The sequence below is a fragment of the Excalfactoria chinensis genome, chromosome 18 (assembly GCF_039878825.1).
Source record: "Excalfactoria chinensis isolate bCotChi1 chromosome 18, bCotChi1.hap2, whole genome shotgun sequence".
In the NCBI taxonomy this organism is placed as follows: Eukaryota; Metazoa; Chordata; class Aves; order Galliformes; family Phasianidae; genus Excalfactoria; species Excalfactoria chinensis.
The window spans coordinates 6,642,584-6,665,403 of record NC_092842.1 but is presented as its reverse complement, the minus strand read 5'-3'; the positions used below and the strand labels follow the sequence as shown (position 1 = coordinate 6,665,403).

The 22,820-nt window shown below is 41.5% G+C and overlaps 1 protein-coding gene across 2 annotated transcripts; it reads right to left on the bottom strand.

Annotated features, from left to right (window-relative positions):
* Positions 1-332: 332 nt before the first annotated feature.
* Positions 333-21,279, bottom strand: QSOX2 (quiescin sulfhydryl oxidase 2). 2 transcript variants are annotated; one of them, XM_072352806.1, is made up of 12 exons: positions 21,035-21,279; positions 17,622-17,722; positions 17,288-17,336; positions 16,356-16,464; positions 16,068-16,158; positions 14,374-14,519; positions 13,296-13,439; positions 11,588-11,717; positions 9,246-9,368; positions 8,094-8,244; positions 5,231-5,419; positions 333-3,242 (listed from the first exon to the last, which is right to left on the bottom strand). In XM_072352806.1, exons 1-12 carry the CDS (start codon positions 21,264-21,266, stop codon positions 2,692-2,694), a joined length of 2,016 nt encoding a protein of 671 aa, XP_072208907.1. In that variant the 5' UTR covers positions 21,267-21,279; the 3' UTR covers positions 333-2,691. The 2 variants fall into 2 exon arrangements, with proteins under 2 accessions (XP_072208907.1, XP_072208908.1); XM_072352807.1 differs by having other exon boundaries at positions 16,356-16,461.
* Positions 21,280-22,820: the final 1,541 nt, after the last annotated feature.

Sequence of the window (22,820 nt, the reverse complement as noted above, 5' to 3'; positions counted from 1 at the left end):
AAGCGGTTGAAAAGCCTGTGAGCTTGTGGGCGCTGTGAGGCAGCCGTTCTCCATATGTAAGGGCAGGGCAGCAGCCCACATCCCACCCATTTCAACACCCATCTGAAACAAGGGCAGCACAGCCATTAACTTTGGGCAGTGAGGAGGGGACAGCCCTACCCAGACCCAGAGGTGAACGTCTGCATCCATCCTTCGTAGGAGAAACAACAGACTAACATGATCCCAATTGATTGCCCACATAAAGCAACCGGCATGCATTGAAATGGATGCGCATCCAAGCTGTGTCTGCACTGGAGTTGAACTAAAGATCCCCCAAACAAGGACTGAAAGCTCCAACTGCAGCACTTTGCCCAAACGTTTGTATTTGTAACAAGCACATCAGCTTCAGTTTGGTACAAAAGAGTCACTTTTCCTTCTTAAGAGTTGAAAAACATCCCCCAGCAGAACAGACACGACAACGTCCAAGTTTCTGAATCGAAATAAATAGAACATTTAAATTACTGGATTGTTACATCCAATATACCCAACATCAGATATACAGCGCACAGATAGAAAATACACCTGGAAGCTTTTGTTCCACTCATAGAACCCAGTCAGCTCTGAGCAATAACAGGACGGAGAACAGAGCTGGAAACTGTAAACCCGAGAGCTCCCAAATAACGTCAGCAGGGCTCTTCAGCACTCGACCTTTTCCTTCTCTCTCTATGCAGGTCCAGTATTTCCTCTTCACAAACATTAGAGAGCAAAGAAGGCTCCATGAATTACGAAGGGCCAGAAATCCTGATGGGAAACGGCTGCTCCAAGGCTGGTGTGAAGCACAGCTGGAAATGGCCTTACACCAAGTTGGTACACAGCACAGAAATAGAAGCCCCACGAATAAGGAGGTAGTGGGGTGAAGCACTGCAAGCAAAGAGATGCTGTGTGACAGCAGCACCACGCACCCCCCAGATGTAACACGTGCATACAACCAAAGGGCACAGAGGGACAACTTCAGTCATAACAACGATAGCAAATAAGAACAAGTAAACCAAGGTTGACACAACTGAGCCCAAAACTCAACAAAACCTTTCCAGATGAGGGCAGTGAAAGCAGCTCAGGTGAAAGCCTGCATCAGTTTGCTGGTAAGACCAAGTGGGAGCACCAGCACAGGTAAGGAACGCCTCCATGTTGTGCTTCTATGCTAAGAAACAAAAAGCTCCACTGCAGATCTGTGTGTCTGTTCACTTTGTCATGAAAGTTACTGGTATGTGCCCAGCCCACCTCCTTCCAACAGCACTTTTGCTGCTGATCTGATGGCAGAAGTTGTTTTGACACCAAAAGGAGCCGTTCATCTGGCTCCATCCCATGGCTGGAGTTTGAAGCTGCATAAAAACCGGACTGAAAAGATCCAGTTCGTAAATAAGCAGATTGAGTTATGAAAAATTACCTCTTTAGTGCTGAGCTCGAAGCTTTTGATGCTGGGATGTACCATGGAAAGAGGCTGACACACACGGTACTAATACAGAATGAACTGGCCAGGGACTTCTCACCCCTCGTGTAACAGAAATGCTACTGAACACTCAATTAAATTGAAAGTTGGAAATGTAGAATTGAAAGGAAAAGCCTTTTTATATAACATAATTAATCTGTAGAACTCGCTGCCATGAGAAAACATTGAGGCCAAAACCTATTAGGATTAACTAAAGATTAGGTAATGGATAACTAGAACACGCTCAATTACATTGGATAGGATTATAAACTTCACTATCCTGAACATGAATTATCCTCCACAGATCAGAAAGGAACTCCTACTCTGAACAGTAATTTTATAACCATTTTCATGTCTTCTTCTCATAGCTGCCAGCCAGGATCCCTGTCAGATCTGTACAGGTTATCACCATACTCCATATCCAGCAATGGAAGAGCTCTTGGACTTGCCTACAGTAGAAACCCTCCCTGACACACACAGCAGAGCTCTCAGCACAAGAACAACAGAAGTATTTCTAGATGGAGGCATTTGCTCCGTCATGCTGACACAAACAGCCCGCTTCCTTCACTAAGAATGGTGTTTCCTTTCATTGCAATCCACCAGAACTGACACCTGGCTACCAGCACATTCAGTACCGAGCTGCTCCTCCAGCTCAGAAATGAGTCATCCAATGCTCTGTTCATACATCCAGACGTGGTGCACATAAAACATCGGGTCTCAGTTGGCTGCTGCTTATACCTGAACACCATTAAATGGATGATGGCATCAGTAAACACAATCAGGGAATGGAAGACTCAGTTGAAGGTGTAATACTTTCTACTCTTTGTATGCAGTGTGAGTAATACTTGAGGAAGTCATGGAGGCTTAGAATTGATTTAAAGTAGACCTCCTAACCTACCCCGGTACCTATGCTGGTTGCACAATGCCATGTTTCCTCTGCAAACGAGTAAATGATGGAAGTTGTGGAAAAGTCCTCACTGAAAAATGCAACACTTCCTTCATTGGGTATTTGATGGCAGCACTGGGTGTCTCAGAGTGAAAGATTGGGGTTCTTACAGCAAGCGCCATATATTAAGCTAGAACACTTGTGGAATGACTGGGGAAGAAAGGGCTTTAAAACAAGGAATATTGTATATAAAATCCCTGATCATAAATATTAAAGCTGTATCTGGTACTGAACAGCCACGTACAACAAAAAACAGCTTGGCTTCCAAGGTGAGTTTCTATACAGACGAGCGATAATACTTCACCTTCCAGCGTTTCGATCTCATTCGGAAAAAAAAGTACATGATCATCAAAAATAAGGACGACGCCACATAGAGGACGACACACAGACTCATGTCTATGTTGGAAAATCCGATCCCTAAGAAGATCACAGACTGCCTGCTCTCCTGATGGTTAACAGACTCAAATGCACTTTTACCGCTGGCCCTGGCAGGTCCGTGGTTCCCTATGAGCTTATTGAACAGCTTCGATTCTGAATCTCTTCTGTGCTCTTGGTTCAGGGCTGCATCTTCTCTATTTCCACCTGGTTTCTCCAGCAGGCTTTTGTCTTTCTCCTCCCTTGCATCTTTTAGTTCAGCGTCGCTGGACTCAGTCTGGCTCTCAGTGTATCTATAAAGGATGTTTTCACTGCTGTAGTGCTGCTTCATGAACTGCAGGACCTGAGCCTCGTTCCAGCTGTGTAACCCTTTGATTTCCTCGTGACACGCAGGACAGAGGTCTGGAGTTGGCCATTGAACTTTGGGAAATTTGGGGTCTTCTGTTAAATCACCTAATTGAGAGGAGGGAAAAAATACATCAGAAATGAATGAGCGAGGCAGGCTGAACTGCCAGACAGCTCAGCACAAACTGCAGTGTGTATTTCACCCTACGGGGAGGCTGGCAAACAGGCACCAAAAAACCCACCACAGCACACTAACGTTTGTATTAAACTAAAGGCAAACTAAGCAATTCATGGCTTTCCTGACGGGTGAATCCACTGATCCAAAGCACCGCTTCCTCCTTTTCCTCTTCTCTCAATAAAAGATGCACCATTCACATTCCAATACAACAGGATGCCACGAGTGCTGTGGTGTTGGAAGGCAGGAGAACATCCCCAGCTGGGCCTTTCGGGGTTAATTTGAGTTATGGTTTGAAACAAATGCTCTTTTGCACTGGATGCTCTTTAATCTTCCAGCCTGGTTTGCAGTAAGCTGTTACAAATATTCGTCTCTGCTATTCAAATGGGAGAGCACAGGTCTGCCTTTCTGATGCCTTACAGTATAAAAATCACCCCATAATCACTTGGTTTCAGTAGAGAAAACTAAACAAAAAACAACTTATGCTAAGATTACCAACACAAAACTCAGTGCATTTCGTGCTCCCCTGCCAAAAAGAAGGCGCACTGTACCAGGAATTCGGCAGGGCAGAGCTACATACAATCTCATAACACACACCTGAACTCCAGGCCAAGGTGCCTCCATTGACCATTCAAACATTGTTTCTCACTGAGAGCTACGTCTATTGCCAGAAATACAGGGGCAGCTTTTAGGGATTAGAAGAAGTTTCTGCCCCAAAGAGAAATTTTAGCAAACTTCGAATGCAGTATTTGACACTGTTGTTTATTCCAGTACATTTACACTTCTAAAAGGGTATTTCAACCAGCTGCTGCATCATTTAAATCGAAATCCATGTGGGTTCTCCAGTGACTGAATGCTCTAAAGAAGCACGTTGCTCCAAGTCAGCATGAAGTGGCTCCCCATGTTCTGCCTGGCAACAGTAGCAAACGTTAAGGGATGATTTCTTTTTAATACCTCCTCATATGTTTCTTTCTTCTTGGAGAAAGGAGACCAACCGCTTGGACTCACATCAGTATTTAATACTTTATAAATCTTGGGAATTCACCTAACCACGATATAAACACCAAGTAGCATATTTAAATTGTAACTAATGCTATATTACACAGATCCATAACAGTAGGCGAGGATTAAGTGCAAAGAGAAACTAATTTTCCTTAGTGCTTTAGCTATTTGATATCCCCACAACAGAACAGATTAAATACAACCCAGTATTTTAGCTGTATTTTCAGTCCAATTGAAAACAGCAATCGAGGTGGAGGTCGAAAACAGAAGAATATCAAATGGCAACGTTATTTTATTTGGTTGTTGATCTGATCATAGTTTAGGCTTCTCTTATCCTGAGAAAGCCTCCTCTTCAATTATCACCCTCTCCTCTATAGCACCTTTCCAGAACAAAATGAAGATGAGGTTTAACATCTGCTTAAACTGCAATGGAAAGGAAGTTAATTATTTTTATCCACTAAGTAGCTGAACTGCATTGCTCCTTTTGGGAAAGGCTTTGTTTTGTACTCAGCATCTCATCAAGCAACAGGTGACATCTCAGAAGGATCACTATCATTGCGTGTCATAAGAGATAAACTATTACTGGAGTGTATCTCAAGTGTATTTATTGCACAGTCATGAAAACGTTACCAGGCTGGTCTTTAGAGTTAAAGCTGACTGAGATGCTGTAAGTCTTATTCTGCACACAAACAGCTGTTAACCCTGTACACCAACACACCTACAGAGCTTGTCTTAAGTCAGTACTTAATAGAGGAACATTAAGCTGAGGCAACAGTTGCTGTAGGTTTGAACCCATGTTACAGAGTACTATTTGCACGCCTATTTGTACCCATACAAACCACACTGTATAAAATGCCACAGCCTTGCCTTCCAGACACAGCAACCTTGTGTGGATTTTCCTAAGCAAGGCCTTCCGTACCTGCAAGTCTGTTGTTGACTACATTGTGTTTCTCCCAGAGCCACAGAACAGCCTTGTCCAAGGTTTGCACCGAGTCCATGGATTCCTTCGCCATCTCCTCAAAGTGCTGAGCACAAGCCTTGCATCCGAAGAAGTGATGGATGTATCTCTGCATGACCTCAAGTACTACCCGAGGATTGTCTTCAAGACCTAGAAAGACAGATGAGAGAACATTTAGCACCACTGGGACAAACACAGCTTCAATGCATGCTATGCACAATGCACCTGAAAGGGAAGCACAGCAAAAGGCAACGCTGCTCCCTTCTCAGCCCACAGACACAAACACCTCCAGATGCACAGAACCAGCCACCTTTCTCATTCACACATGTTATCATCAGCACCAAAACTAAACGCCTGTCAGATGAAGCAGCAGGTGATGCAGCGTCACAGGTTGGGTGAGTACCGCCTGCTGCAGCTGAACACACACACCTGGAGGGGATTCACAGCTAAAGGTTTGTAGATGACATGGTAAAGGGTTCCAGTGCTTCTGTCCCATTCTGGCACTGAATAACAGAGGCTGACAGCACACGTGCTCTCTGTACATGCTCAGAAAGAAAAAATCCTTAGCAAAACCTGTTTGAAACTGTCAGAGTATTTATCTATTGCCTATGTAAGAGACGCATGGAGACTGCCATAGCACACCTTTACTTAGAGCAGAGCTGTCATTCAAACCAATGAAAAGCAAGCAATCTCTGCTCAGACATCCCATATCTGTGATTGAATAGGCACGTATAAATAAAAGCCAGGAGATTACAGCAGATTAAATTACAATATTACAAGAAAGGCTAAAAAGCGTTTTGGAGAGTCAAAGTGTTTTATCACACACATTGACTATGAATTTAGGAATACAATCATTAAGAAATAACTACTAGCAAACAATCTCTTCACATAAGACAGATTCAATTACAAACTTCATTGTATCTGTTTGCCTGTGTAACGTTACACTCTTGAAGTTTCCTTCAAAATTCATTTTCCAGAGAGGGCTTTCAAGTTTAACAGGAAATGAAAAGATTCAGACATATAGTTAATAGTCCACAAGCAAGTCTTATCCACACCAACAGATACATTCATTGAGAACTCCTCCATACAACGAAGGATGCCCAGGATGAGATTTCTGCGATGATTTTTATCCGCCTTCTGAAGTGAACAATTTTGCTACCAAAGCTCCTTTTGGGTTCCCTGATGTTCATCTCGTTGCAGCTTCAAATTACACAGTTCTACATTAAAACACACTGAATTTTAAGCAATAAAAGCATTCTATCAAGAAAACCACGGTAAGTTTATGCTGGCTGCTGCCAGAATCTGCAAGGAGCGGAAACTATCAAGAAAAACCCAGCTGGTTTAAAAAGGAAACAAACAATTGCAAAATGGCTCATTTTGGTTGTTTTTCTTTTATCAGCCCAGAGATGAATCTTCTATTAACATCTGCCATGTATCATCGTGTAATCCTCCTTTTCTCTTTCCTCCCAAACTACAGCAATTCAGGGTAACCCTAATCTTTAAAGTGGACAAGAACCATAAAACCCTACCTGTGGTGGGAAGGATTAGGGAGTACATCATGCTTTTTAGTAGATGGGATTTAAACAAGCAATAAGGAGAGGAAAACCTCCCAAGACATAATCCGACAGTCTCAGACTGACCCAATTCTTTTGCCATAAGAAGTGATCATCACATATCTGCCCCGATTTAAATCGATGGTTAAGTGTGCCTAAGAGTTCCCAGGTTCTGCAGTGTATTTTTAACTTCAGACTGCCCAGAGCTTGGAACATGAAAGCAATGCAAGACGTCATTTTGTAGATCTAGATATTAGGGATGTTTTTCAATTCAAACAGAACAGCTTCAGCAGTTCACCCCAGAAAGGGGCAATTCGACTTTTGCATGATGCTGCTGCGCAGCTAATACACCATGCGGCACAAAAAAGAGATTCAGCCTATTGTCCTACAAATAACAAACAAAACAAGGCAAAATGAGAAGGGAAAAAACACTCCAGGATGATGAGATTAGCTATTCAAAGTATGCCTGTTTTGCAGGGCATTCAACATTAAGCACTGAGTATTTCACTGTGATTGCAAGCTATGCTGGATAGACATGTGCATCCGTATTTAATGTACAACTGACAACTGGAAAACTGTAAACTATGGCTACCGTGGCCTGGCAGCCCTCCATCTAGTGCTCTTTACAGAAGACATTAAAAGCCTTGAAATTAAACAACAAAAACTAAATGGAACAATAAGCAAACAATGCACTGTCCTGACAAGAAGAGAATCAGATGAAGAGCAATATTTCAGCATTATTATCTTCTTCCATTGTGCTAAGAAGACAGCATCTATCTGTGCAGAACATTTCTTAAATAGGAACCAGCATCAGAACATTAACACTCTATGAAAGAAACTACAGCAGGTCTGGCTAATGGCTGTCCAGCTTTTATCGCTGCTAAGCTCATGGTTTCAACTCCTCAAATGTACAGTGCAACCTCATAGCCTGAATCGTCTTCCACCTTTTTCAGGTGCTTCAGAATTTCTTCCTTTGAAATGCTCCCCCTCCTTCCTGTTTGATTGCTCCCTTCCCCAGGGTCACAGATTTTTCTACTATATTTACCATATTTCTAAGCAAGGACAAACTGACACGCATTCTTTCAAAGCCTTCCCACTGCAAGAAAGCTACGCTCTGACCCCTGCTGGCAAAAGCCTGCAAACTGAGCCTGCAAAGATAACTGTCCACAGGAAGAAGATTGCTCGAATCCACCGCTTATTTTCTTGCCTAGCAGAACTGCTGTGTGTGTTTCTGTCTCACCCGTCAAGAACCTCACAGAACTGCTGCTTACCTGTGCTTATCAAAGCTGTTGGGCGCAGCGCAGCTTGCACGGTCAGGGTATGAAACAGCTTCCAAAGGGAACAAGTGTAGCCTCTGAGCTCTGGCCTGCTGCCCTGACAGCCAACCCACTCTGTTCTCTTAGTGAGAAATATCCCAGAAATCTGAAAAGAATCCATATTTAAGATATAAACAGCTCTGGGACCAAAGTTAACTTCAACATTTGTGGAAATGATACTGAACCCTGAAGCCCATTATTTAACTCACCCGTCTTGCAAACACATGACGTGACATACAGTACACAGTCAGTGATGTTAAACCTGCCAAGATGCACATCAGGGATGTCTGATTAGTCTGCCAGGATACCTTAAGCAGCTTAACTTCTAGAGACTTCTTTTTTTTTAAGCACAGTATGCAAACAACACACACATACTGTTGTCAGCTGTGTTACAGCTTCTGTGAGCACAATAAAAACGGCATCACTCACAGCAAGATCTATGGAATTTACAGCAGTAACATCTTAAGAGGATCAGACGTAAAATTAATGTTCATTTCTTCTTAAAATTACTATTAAATATGAAAGTCTTGCATGGGATTTCATTCCAGTGATTCATCTCTGATTCCTAAAACACGTCTGCTTTCCACATTCCAGACAGAAATGCCACTTTATAAGAAGAAAGGCTCAGATTAACTTCTATGCAAAGACAGCTCCACCACAGTGCTTTGCGTTATCAAACTGAGATGGGATTCCTGGCAAAGGCCGTAAGAAGTCAGGAAATTAAGTAGGAATAATGAAGAATAATTTACTCTTCAGTGGGTAAATTTCCCACCTTCTAAACTAAAGAGAACTCTGCTGATAGCAGGCATAGCAAGTACAGCCAGTTCAACAACGTCTGCTCTCCCATGGTTTGAAGCTGACACTGGGGAAGGTAGCAACTGCTTGCTCATAAAACCATGCCAGGATTGTCTGCTGCAATTCTCATTCCAATTTCTTCATCTGGATTTTTTTTTTTTCCCCTGGCAATGATTTCACTTTATTTCCATTTTAACCTTCTTATAACTCCATTACGGCTGAGGGACCATCAGTAAGCGATGCCTTAGATTTATATAGAATCTTATCCTTTACTAATGCTGTATTTTACACTGGAAACTAGTAACAGCTTACCCGCATTTTGTTGTTGACCAGATCTAGAATAGCATCATAAGGGATTTTGTCTAATGGAAGGCTCACCAGCCACTCCTGCAAGGTCTCTAACAACTTCACCACAGGCTGACGGCCAGGAAAAAGCTGAGGATATTAAAAAGAAACGAGAATATAATAATATTTTAAAGCACAACTTTCATTAGCAGCCTGACAGCTTTACGTCGGCCTAAATGTGTTTTTCTTGTCATCGAAATGCATCGATTAAGTTTAATAGGCAAGATTTTCTTTTGCTGCGTGCAAACACTTGTTCTGTTTATTAGTAAATCAGTTTGCCAGTTATCTCACAGTGACACAAAATTTAACACGTTGTGTCTGCAAGATGTTAACCAGCATGAGGATACTCCATTTCAAAGGGAACAACTTTGGACAGATTACACTGAATTTTCTATGATGATAATTCAGCTTAACATACAGCTTAGGGAGCATAAGACCTAGGAAAGGCCGAGATCCTTTCTCACCCTTTGAATATAAACTGCAGCAACTGGTTCTTATTCTGTTTTTTTAACTTTTGATGATGGCAGCTATCTAGAAAAATAACTTTCCTTTACATACATGCAAAAGTGATTTCCAAAATGGTTTGGAAATGGTGATTACCTTAACTTGCAAGTTAAAGTAGTCAAGCTCGAGGAACTGTAAATCAGTGGTCCTATCATTATTAGACACTAGAAATGCTTGATTGATTGTTGTATTTACTACAGAATTGAGTACCTTTCCAGAGGAAGGGGAAACAAAGTCCCTGTATCTGCTGTCTTAAACACATTTCATGTGTTTTATAGATGTCAGAAGGTGCTCTGCACATACAGGTCCTTTTGCAGCCACTGTCCAACTATACAACTAAAACAGCATACTTCTGTACTACAGACAGCATCTATAATCCCATTTACTCCAATAGGAATCCCAAAATATCACACATTACTATCTAAAAGGCAAAAGCTGCAGTCTCTGGTAGATATATTGCATGGAAGAAGAAAAAAATAAAATCTAATTCTACAATAATGAAGATTTCCCTTGGGGGGGGGGGGGGGGGGGGGGGGGGAACAACACAGAGATCATAATATCTCTGAGTTTACAATTTATCATCATTTTCAATGCTGTTAAACAGAAGGATAGGATAAAAAAAATGTTAGAAGTCCTGATTCACAAAGCTGTTGTTATGGATTGATTGCTGGGCACTTGGTCAAAAAGGAAAGCAAGACACAGAGTTTAACTTTGAAATCCAATGCTGTGAGCCTGCAGAAAGATGCACATAATTATGGTACCAATCCTGCAGACTTAGCATTCTGACTGCCTCAAATGTAAACAGCCCACCTGTAAACATGTGGGAATTGTGAATGAGAACCGAGAAAAAAGCTTTTCACAACAAAAGAATGCAAATAAAGGACAGGAGCCCCCACATATATAATGGCAATCTGGAGATGAGCATGCAACAGCATTCCCCATTTATGCACTAATAGCCAGGGAAGCAAATGACATAAGCTGGCCAGGAGCCATCAGGAAGAACAGAGGATGTTTTAGGGATAATATGATGGAAAGATTACCACCACACTTTCTTAAAGAAATGAGGCCAGCTAGAGATTTCTGACCTCTGATGGCCGCAGGGGGGCAAGAAACCGTCTGATTGATACACCCAGATAGCTGGAAATAGACCATACAGCCCTTATTATTCCCTTAAGCAGGAATTGGTTCAGGTATTTTAAATAAAGCTAAGTGTTAGCTGTTTAGTAAGTAGATGCAGAGAGAGTCTGCTCATTTCAAAAGGCTGATATTTACAAAGTGAAATTCCTTTCTTTTTATTTTCCAAGTTGCATTGCATACATTGCTTTTATTGCAGGTGTAATGCGTGAGCATCTTCAATTCTGAAGCACTCAACTTCAATCACATTCAAAATTTAGACTGAAGTTAGAAATCTCTAATAGAGCACTATTTGTCAAGCGTGGAATAACAACATTTAAAAATGGAAAATAATACTTTTACTGAGTTAAATTAGCTATTTATCCCAAAGATCTGAGAAACAGACTGCATTTATAGCACTCATTCAATATGCTGCAGACTGCTTAACCTTTATTCAAATTTGATCCTTCTGAGAGGAAATTAAAATGCATTTCAGCTCTTTAAGGATATCGGAACAGCGCAGAGTAACTCAAAAACAACATTTAAAGAAATTCACAAAGCTCGTTTTTAAGCTAGAGGGAAAGCACGTATTTAAATACATTCTGAAAGACATTTTGAGGGGCTTACATCACAATAAATTTTATGTTAGCCATTTTTTTTCCCTAAAATAATCAAGGGGAAGAAGCACATACCTTGGCAGAGATGGTAACAAAATCCTTGAAGGTCTTTAGCTCAGCTCCCTCAAGCATCTTGTGTGTAGCAAGCTCTACCCGGAACAGGTAATGCAATCCAGATTCAAGGTCAGCCATGTACAGCTTCGATCTGAAACACACATATAACATTATGACAGGGGTCTTTCACTCATTTTCTCATCAGTCACGAAGGTAAAACTGATATATAGTAGGTGACATTAAAACCTCTACATTTGCCACTTCAGTGATTGCAGCATATCCTGCAGCACGCACAGGGACATACAGCAGTTGCTTTGGGTGCTGGGAATGGTGAGCATCAAGTTCATTGAGACCCACTGCACTCTCATGAAGTAGTTCTATGTCACTCGGTTCTGAGATGAGACACGTGAAGCAAAACCACACTTAAGCTTTTTGTCTCCCAGCAGTGAAATTACAAACCTGACATTGTCAGCAAGGAAACAGCTGATATAAAGAAATTACAGCTTATGCATGGGGTAAAACACCCCATCTTCCAACGTTCTCAGAGCCCAACCTTTACACTGTATCCTGCAGAGCAATGTAACTGAACAAAGAGAAGTTCACATAGAATTCTTTTGTAAGAGCTCAACAAGATCATTATTTCCAAACCAAAAATGAACAATCATTCAAGAAATCATCTGCCTCCATCTAAAATTACACACATGAAATAACACCTATTAAAATACAAGACAGACTATATTCTTAACAACTCAAACTACAAACTTATTTTGACATATCTCCTTAGTTAATAATGTACTTACTTAAACTGGGGGGGCGGAGGGGAAAGAAAAGCTGCTGACTTGAAGTTTCTTAGAGATCCATATGTGGTTCTCCCAGAAAAAGCCCATTTGGAAGATACTTGAACTGGAGATTCATATCAACAGATTTTGGCTTGCTGGGAAGCAGCTACATTTAACTAAGCTGTTTTAATAACGCAATGTTTTATGTAAAATATTTTACGATAGTCATTGGAGGAAGATGACACTAATAGTGTCCAAAAAAGGAAAATAAGTACAAAATGAAAGCACTCAGTCCTGTATCTTTTCCATCTAAAGATGCTGAAGGATTATCTCTCTGTAAAGCCTTTGTATCCTTCTCTCAAGCAGAGAATGGGGCAAAGAGGGTAAAGATAAAACCTCATCAGATTTGGTTTGACAAACATCTTTCACAGTGACTTGAGCATTTTCAACTGTACTTGCATTTGTTGAGCATTTTCAGTGGGCACTGCTTAATTTCCAGTACACACAGAGAATAATTGTTTTTGTGCTATAGCCTGTTGCTTTACTGTTTTATTTTTTTCAGGGAATTGATTGAAACATTGCTCACAAGCAGAGAAACGTTACCTGCATTTAGCAGAAGCTGCAACCTTGGTGCTGAAAATGAACTAATTCAGTGTTGTCTCAACATACTGAGAAACAGATCAAGCTGAAGTGACGCACTGCTTTAGCTTTGGTGCCATTATTTTTCCAGTATTAAGCATAAATGCCTTAAATTGTATTCTGCAAAATAATGAATATTACGAAGTGTGATCAACCTATTCAAATCAAGCTACATCAGCCAGGATGGAAAGAAACACCATTTTCATCTGCACTAGAATTATATAATGAAAGGGCAGCCTCCTACGTGGCATAAAGAAACTGCAAGTGAGTTTTAATAATCAAACACTGATCTGGAAATCAGCATTGCTTACTTATCAAACTCCTTCCACGGCTTGATCTCTGCGCTCTCCTCTTTGTTTCCTTTAACAGGCAGCTCAAGTGGTGAAAGAAGTTTCTTTCTTACACCCGGCAACGACTTCAAATATGAAGAAAAGACTGACCGTAGGGGCTTCAGACTGTGTATAAATGGACAAAATTCAGATTATTTTTCATCTTGGATTAATCAAACATGCAAAGCAAATTAGTATACTTATAACATAGTCACTTTGTTTTCCTTTTTACAGCTCCGGTACGTGTTCTAATTTTGATAAATAGTGATCAATTTAGCAATTATTTTTTGTCACTATTCCTATTAGTGGTTTGAAATTCCACATGAAATAAGAACATCACGTTCATCAAAATATCAGCTTGCCTCACATAGACAATGTTCACACAAAGCAAGTATTCTGACTTAAAAGCAAGCTTGTCAGGCCTTTGATGCACTGCTAATTATTTTCATTCTCATTCCAAAGCGTTTTCCTTTCAGATACACCATAGTAATAGGCATAAAAACTACAAAGAGCCAACAATGGTAAGCAAGCTAATATCAAGTCTCTTATAATATTATATATAAATCAATATTAAATGTTTTATTAGGAACAGTGCACAACTATCAGCATATGCAACTCCAAATAACAAGCAGTTGCCTATTTTCAGTCAGAAACACCGTAAAACAGTCTATTTCAAAGTAAGTTTCACCAATGAATAACCCTGTTACTGCAGTCAAGCATCCCAAGGGTCATAATTAGCTGCCACAGAACTCTTTCATATCCCTTCATGTCATTTCTACTGGCATAATCCATCTCTGTGCATTATAAGCATTCATAAAGAGTGAACTGGTCAATGAGACCACTAAATACAATTACCCAACAACTGCTGAAGAGTGCTGAAGACTGACAACTTTCAAACACAAAGGAATCAAGTACAGTATACATGCCAAGACACAATGCCATTGTACATGTGCAAAAATGCTTATAAAATAATTTACTTTGTATAAAGGGAAGCTATAAAAAACAGTTGCTATAGCTTAAGTGAAACCTTTTATGTTCCCTTAAGACAGAAACTACTTACCTGTTAACTAACCCATGCGATCCATTAGGATGCATCAGGTAGCACGAAGGGACTGAGGTAATCCCAAGTTTCTCCAGGAAAGACTTATCAGAATTCAGTGCTCTCTTTACAACAATGTTTTCATACTGGATCAAATCTAAGATAACCTGGATAACAAAAAGATAACACAAATTAAATACATTGTTGGTGGAATCTTGTAGGGCAAGACAGGTAAGTAAGTAAAGTGCATCAACCCTTAAGCTGTTCACCAAGAAAGTGCATCTGTGAGTATTCTGTGGTCACCAACAATATCAGATGAAGATTTACCCTGGAAGTTATTTACTCTTACCCTCAGTTCTTTGTTTGGTCTATTCTGATATCTTTCTTGTCAATTCTAACATCTGAAGAACACATGAGAATGAACCATGAAATGTCCTCAAACCTCAAAACAGAGCAGGGAATATTCCAAAGGTAACAATAGATAAGTTTTGTGCTACACACGCAAGGTAAGTTTCCACTACATTTTTCCTTTTTGGGTGCATATTGTCTTTGCTACATTTCACCTCACTTTCAAACTTGTGATTTAAAAGACCTCTCTTTTAATCAGTGATAAAAGAATGGCCTTTATTTCTTTAGCTGTTGCAACTTCTATTAGGTTTGTCTATATTGTCTAACACTGAAAAACTGAGAGTAATGTTGCTTTCTATTTTATCAAGCTATTTTATAAATACGGATTTCTATAAAACATTAGCAAATATTTAGCCTTCTGAAATCAGATTCTATTCTCCTTACTCTCCAATCTGCTTTCCCTGCAAAGGGGAAATAGTGTTAAAAATCAGTGAGACCAAATACTGGAGAACTTCATAATAATTACCTCCTTTTTGGTACTGCCTACATAATTTAGCAATTATTTTTGTCACTATTCCTATTAGTGGTTTGAAATTCCACATGAAATAAGAACATCACGTTCATCAAAATATCAGAAACCAAGTGTCTGGAAGCAGTCTGCTTCTCCAAGTGATTCTTGTTTTTGGCAGTGCACCTTCCTCCACTTATACAACTCAGTCATCTTGGCATCAAATCTAATTAGAAACATTTCACAGACTCCGGATGTTTCTGCACAGATTATACCTAGATAATTATGTGGTTTATTTACTTATTCTAGATCTTGGCAGCAAGAGAAAAGTAACAGTTCTAGGCAAACAGCAGGCTCGTTAAGTGGTGAAATGATGCCAAATCAAATACTTTATTAGGGGGGAGGAAGGAAAGATCAAAAGACTTTCACTTCCTCAGAGCTGTGAAAACAATTGCATGCTATCATTTAAATTAGAACTACTAATATTATGGATGTGTTTTTTTTTTTTCTAGTAGTAACAAAAAACATCTAACAATATTTGTGTTGGGATTTTCCTACTCTTGAAACAAAAGAATTGTGCTAACAATGAAAGAGATAAATTAATCTTCCTCTCAAGTGGGAACAGAAGAAGTTAACATGACACAACACACTCATTTGTAAATGAGTTCTTTTGTATAATTAAATACAACAGCCTTATGTAATCACTTCACTTTATGATATCTCAAAAAACACGACCTGACTTTTACCCACCCTTCAATTCAGTCCTAGAATCACAAGTTTTCTTGCTTGACTAACATAAAACTCAGCTGTTTTATAACAACACTCTTTCACACTCACTATGTCATAAATCATGCATTACCTCTCGTCCAGTGTAGGAGTTATTACTTTCAACCACAACGGCAGTATAATGAGGGGTTTTCTTGTCAAAGAGAGAAGTAACATCACTGGACCTTGTAAGAAAAGACAAAGCATTTAGCACAGGAGAATGCAATAAGCTCACTGTTATCAACAGAAATTCCTTTTACTATCTTGCAGTAGTACTGATAACAACGATAAAAAGCTTACTCCATATTTAATAAGACTATCTATGTTATATTGGATTAACACAGCAGGCATACATTAGCTGCACTTTAAACAAGGCACTTACGAAACTGGATCCAATGGTGGGCAAGCAGGAGGTCTTGACTCTTGGGAATGGTTCTGCAAGAAGTCAATCATCATCTGGCGAACTGTTTGCAGCTCACGATCTGCTCCTGCTGAATCCAAAGGTACAAATACACACAGTGCTTCAGACAACTGAGAGCAAACACTTCATGTGCAGGCTTACATACGTTCTCATACTTTCCTGCAGTGTTTTTTTGTTTGTTTGTTTCACATTCAGACTGGGTAAAGGCAGCACTGTTTTCTGGCTGATGAACAGGTATTAAGGGTTTAATTATAAGATTGCAATTTCACGTTGAAATGAGAACTTAAGAACTGTAAACCCATCCCAAAATTCATAAAATGTCAAGACTTACAAACCTCTTTTCAATCAGGATATTCATGATGGATTACAAACTGCAAATGTGCAGCATTCATACCAAATGGGACAGGTGACCTTACAAAGCTACATAACATAAGGGAATAACTGTGAGATTATGTTATCAGCTTTAAAAGGAGCAAAGCAAAATGCAGGAGCTCTCACAAATGTCAGAAGTAACAGGTACAACTACAGTCTAATTCTACACAAAGGGTTAATGGTGCAGGTGGTCCTTCTTCTGACCTTTGGCCTTTTAAATGTTAATCCATTAGAAAAGACAACATTACTTTTGTCCTCAGACAAACCACCTCAAGCTGTGATCCTGTCAGACACAGGGATAAGCCTGCTTCCAGTTAGTTGACATCTGAGTAGGAGCTCCCCGAATGAAATTCAGGATGCCTGGAAATTGACTGACAGTTCAAAAGGCACCAAAGCCAGGACTGAGTAAACTGCATCTCAAACTGCAGAGATGTGGGCTGGTTTTGTCCTTTGGGACTTTCCTTCCCCCCCCCCCCCACCTCAAACAAGGGCAACTTACACTTACAGTAGGATATTCCCACCTTTGTAATTCTCTCCAGTTGTAAACTGCTTCGTAAACGCTTTGAAGAACTATGGGGGAAGAAGGGCAAAAAAAGACAAGTATTACTGACTTTAAAAGGTCACTATTAAAGACAAAAGCTCAGGATTCACACAATCGTTTTTAGTTTTTCTACTATTACAAAACATTTCTATCTCTGTTGGTGAAATAGCTTTTACTCCTAGCCTATGAGCTCCGAAGATGTGGGAAGAGCATCACAATTTCTAGTAAATACTCTTAGCAAACACGTTTATGGTTTTAATTAAAATAAAACACGCGTCATTTACCTGAGACAATAAATACATCATGGCACTTACCCTAAAAGTCGGGTAGAAGTGAATCCCATACTCCTTGCATGTCTCGTAGTTCTCTTCTTCCCCGCAATCCAGCACACCAATTCTAATTGCAGACTCCCAGTCTGAAAACAAAAATGAGAAGAATGAAAATCACCGATCATTGAAACAACTAAATCCTCCCTGGATGGCCAGGCTTCTGTTTGCATTGAGCAGTATTCTCAATACATCTGAACAAGAAGAATCTCAATGTGTAATGTGACAATTATAGGACTAAAGACTTTTTTCTAATTGAGTCCAAGAAGATGAAATAGGGTCCAACCCAACAGAAGGTACCAACTCAGTTCCACGGCTTTTCCTATCAGCTAAGCCCATAAGATAAGCATGTGGAGAACATTTAAATGAATAAAACAAATCCAATAGTTTATCACATTTGATGCTGGTATCACAGTTAATCTTCACACAGGCTTCACTGCTCACTGAACTCGCAGTGTTCTCAGAGGCCTCCAGATTTGCCCAACAGATTCACCCCAACACTCACATTTTGCCCCCTGAAAGCTGTCTTTACTTTTTAGTGTTCCTTGGGTATCCACTGGATATGCTTCTAAAATACCCGAGTTTTAACAGGAGTGCTACAGAGTTGGGTTGCCACATCACTAAATTTCCTAATTTCCTTTATAAATGTTTCATAGGAGTAACCACAAGAGTTGAAGTATTTCCATAAATGCACCTACATAACTTCAATAAAAGCTTTCAATTCATTCATAGCTTTTTCCTTCTCGTTTTGCCAGCTATGCTCTGCTGCAGCAATCACTTTAAAGAAGAACTGCTCCAAGAGACTCCTTATGCAGTTACTTTTTAAAGCTAAGCTGAATCAAAACAGCTGTGGGCAGAATTTGAAGACACACCATAACTCCCAAGGATCAATAACATATAAAATAAGCACTGAAATTAAATTTGCTTTTATAGCAAAGAGCCCAAAAGCTTCATCAAGTTCAAGATCTGATTGGATGCCTGGCTGGCTGTTGAAATTTAGCTTGACCTTTCCTTGTCTTTGAAGGAGGATGGGGCAGCTGAGTGGGAATTTCAGTTGTGCTGAACGTGCCAACAGCCCAACAGGCACCACAGTAACTACAAGCATCCTTGAGCAGATGGGCACATATTCACACCAACACAAAAGGCAACAGCAGTCCATTTTATCAAATAAAATGCAAAACAAACAACAACAACAAAAAGTTTGGCTTCTGGGTATCTATCTCATTCAACTTTCACCACTCCTCCTTTTTCCACCTGCCTTCTTCCTCCACCACATGATGAATAGAAGCACTATGAATCTAATGCAAATGGCTCACTTATAACAATGAAAATGCATCTCTGGCCAAACGCTTGGGTTAAAGAGCACCAGCTGGGGTGTGTGCTGCTCAGCATTTGCCTTTGCTTAGCAAGGAGCTCCTTGTTTCTAAGAGATGTGAAAACTGCTGCAGCACGCAGCCTATATTGGCAATGCAGCATAGATGTGCTTCAAAGAAAACGCTGCTGAGTTTGGGATCTCCAAGGGCTTGTTACTTCTGCACAGAAAACCACTACATGTAATTCCAGCCCGCAGACATCCCGGTGGGTAGACTCAACCATCTTTTAAGACACCAGAAGTAAACTGTAATAAGGCTAAATGTGTGGTTAGGGACGCAGCAGCGACAACTCTGAGCCTATACTGAGAGAAAGCATCGCCACAAAAACTGCAAACAAAGCAGTTCCTCATTTTCAGAAGCATCATCTTTAAGCTTGCAACGAGGTTGCTGAGGTTGAAGAGACGAGAAATGAAAAGCTCTCAGATGAAGCCACCAAGGGAAAGCATGAGTTTTCTCAGTCCTCCACTAAAACCCATCCATTCCCATTCTGAAGTGGAAACATTCTGCTGCCAAATAACGCCAGGCAGCAATTTGCATTTGCTGATATGGCCAACGTCCACAGACCTGAAAATCCACTTTTCAAATGGAAGTCTTTATGAAGACTTGGACCAAGTAACTTGGTCCTCGACTGGTTATAGCAATAAAGTACACATCATCATAACTGCAGAGAAGTAAGAAGTACCTGAAGTCATTAAAAATTGCAATTGTTGTCCACAAATGTATCACACAACTGCAGTGAAACACAAACATGCCTTCATTTTTGCCTTCGTGATCTCCACTGCAGTGCTTGCACACCTCCGGGCTCTTTCATGTCTTTAGCACAAGATCTAATACTATTTTGGCCACAAGGCAACGCAATTACAAGGTGAAAACATTATGCAAGCTTATGTAAAGAAACAAAAAATGAGCTACAGATTATACAAACAAGAAAAGCCATGAAAATGACAAGTGCCTGAATTGCTATGAAAGCAGGGCAGCTCTGTTTGTTGCTCTTTCAGTTGCTGATCAGTCCAACACACAACAAACTCCCCAGGGCCTTACTCTGGGCAGGTTCATTTCTGTGCATCTAAAACCATGCACATTTAACACTGACCTACGTTGTGTGTTCATCATTGCCAATGCTTCTCACATCCAAGGCTGCCAGAGAAGCCAGAGCTCCTCAATGCCTCTCAAACAGAAACCACATGCACGCACCTGAACCACTGCCTCCACCACGATATCTTGAGTAAAACACCACATTGGAGTTGGAAAGCCTTTAACACACCCACATTAAGAGCAATTTCTCCCCAAATTCTGCCTCAGGTCTCCTCCCCATCACAGCTACAAACACCTCCATGCTCTGTAAGCTCCTTGTATCAGACCCACAAACAGAACACTGCAGCACGTGCCAATAAACCCATGAGCAGATTTAGACACAGCAGTGTGAGTGTCCCTCTGCTGACACAGAGGCCAAGGATCCATTTAAAAGAACTGTACGATAACTACAAAAACATCTCTGTGTTATCTCCCGGCCATTCTTTTATCACTTCCAACCCGCTCCTGCTCTCTTGGCCTTCCATGATCCAACACTGAACGCACTCAGCATCTCCAGCACTGCAGCATTTATGTGCTTTCTGCTCAGAACAGATTGATTTCCTTAAAGCAACCAGAAGATCTCAGAGAGCTGACAGACAGAAGGCATCTCGGTGCACCCCCATCACCCAGCAGTGCCACCTGAGCAACCAAGGCAGGCTGTGGGTCGGAAGGGGCTGCACAGGGGGGCATTTAGGTGTTCAGTTCCTCCAGATCACTGACTCTGGATCCACACCGCTGCTCCCCGCAGCTCCTCACAGCTCACCCCCCCGGCGGGATGCGGTACGGGCAGTGCCCGCGGCCCTACAGCAGATGAGAGGCGCCCCACGTCCGGAGGCCCCTCCGTAACCCCGCAGCCCAACCCAGGCCCCGCAGCCCACGCCGGAGGAGACCCCGGCGGTCTGGCCTCACAACGGGTGCCCGTAGTGCAGACCCCGGGCAGGGCCGGGCCCTCACCTTTGACGTCCCCAGCCAGGGCCCGCCAGGTGGGTGCGAAGGCGATGCAGTGTCCGCAGGACGAGCTGTAGAACTGCACCACCCACGCGGCCGAGGAGTTGAGCAGCGCCCGCTTCACGGTACCGGCCGCCAACACGCTCAGCGGGTCCTCCCCGGCCCGGTACAGCCGCGCCGCCACCCCCGCCGCCAGCAGCGCCAGCAACGCCAGCGGCCCGCAGCCGCACGCCGCCATGTTGGGACGCCGGGCGAGGGGGGCGGGGCGGCGCGGGGCGGGGCGGCGCCATAGCAACGGACGGGCGGGGGGACGCGGCCTAGCGGAGGGCCCGACCTTCAGCCTGCCAAAGAGGAAAGAAATGGATCCAAATCCTCGTGTTTTAAGGTACACCGGGGCAGTTTCAGGGGTTAAAATCTAGGATAGGACCGTTGATGGCTGCCCACAGCAGAGGGATTGAAGGCAGATGATCTTTCAGGTCCTTTACAAGCCGTTCTGTGGCTCTATGGCTGTGCAGGAGGGGGAATCCCACACACCGTACAAATCATGTGAGAACCAGCAGATCGGGCCACATTTCCCTGTTTTTTTGCCCAATTCTCTGTCATTTTGCCCAATTCTCTGTCATTTTGCCCATCGCCATCTGAAGGAGTTCAGTCACATATCCTTCCCATCCACATGCACTGCTCTGAGTCATTTCTTTCCTTGCATCACACTCCGCTGTGGTTTTTTGTCTCTAAGCAGTAAGAGGAGATGGCTACAACAGTGCAACCCAGCGATATGAAAGGAAAGGAAAACCTCCTCATAGGATACAAAAGAAAAACCTCATAGGTGCTTAATTGGGATTTAAAAAGCTTCAGGTGCTTTAGGGCACTTTCTATTTAGAAATAACTTCCAAAAGTGCAAAGATGAAAGAGGTGGATTATGGCAAAATTAAACGTGGGGTTTAACTGAGAAATAATCATTTTCTATGAAAGATAATGACTCCTCTTGAGGCCAGTATCGAGATTTATTGACCCAGGAGGTTAATATCGATCAAAACCAAGGCAAACAAAATATTAGACCTTGAAGTAGAGTCATCTTGATATTGAAGTCTTGCCGCTGACTGAACGGGTCAATATATCTGGGTGCCAGAATCTAAGGCTTGGAACAGATAATGGCAGGGGATATTAAATATATCTGACATGTTCTGTGTGTACACTTTTTATTCTCATCAGCAGTTGTTACTTTATGGCTGTGTCCTTCTCTATATAGCTATCTTGCAAGGGTTCAAGCTTCACTCGCAAACCTAATTGCAAATAGAACGGTTATCTTTCTCAAGCGTAACATGTAGCAGTCTGAAATTAAACAGGCTCTCCATCTATTCATTCACACATATAAATGATATTTTTAATAGCTTTCATTCCCAGCACACAACAAGTGAGCCCAATGCTGCTGCTGCAAAACTATAGTGAAAATAAGCTGAAAAATTGTAGTGCTTCAATATATAGATCTGTCATTGTATCCAGTAATTTGCCTGCGAGTCCAGGGGGGAGAAGAAAAAAACAACACCATTGAATTAAATTATACCATAAACTGACAAGAAGAAAACACTAATCTTAGAACAAATAACTTATCTGGATTAATTAATCAATGAGGATAAGGGGAGGGGGGGAGGGGGCTGGGGAAATTCTCACCCAGGAAGGAAGATCTCATTTAGTTTTGCATCTCAGCAGTGTCATCAGCCCTAGGACTGCAAATCAGGAAAGTCAAGGGCCCAAATAGAGAGCCAAGCCTGGTTAAGAGATTCAGTGACCA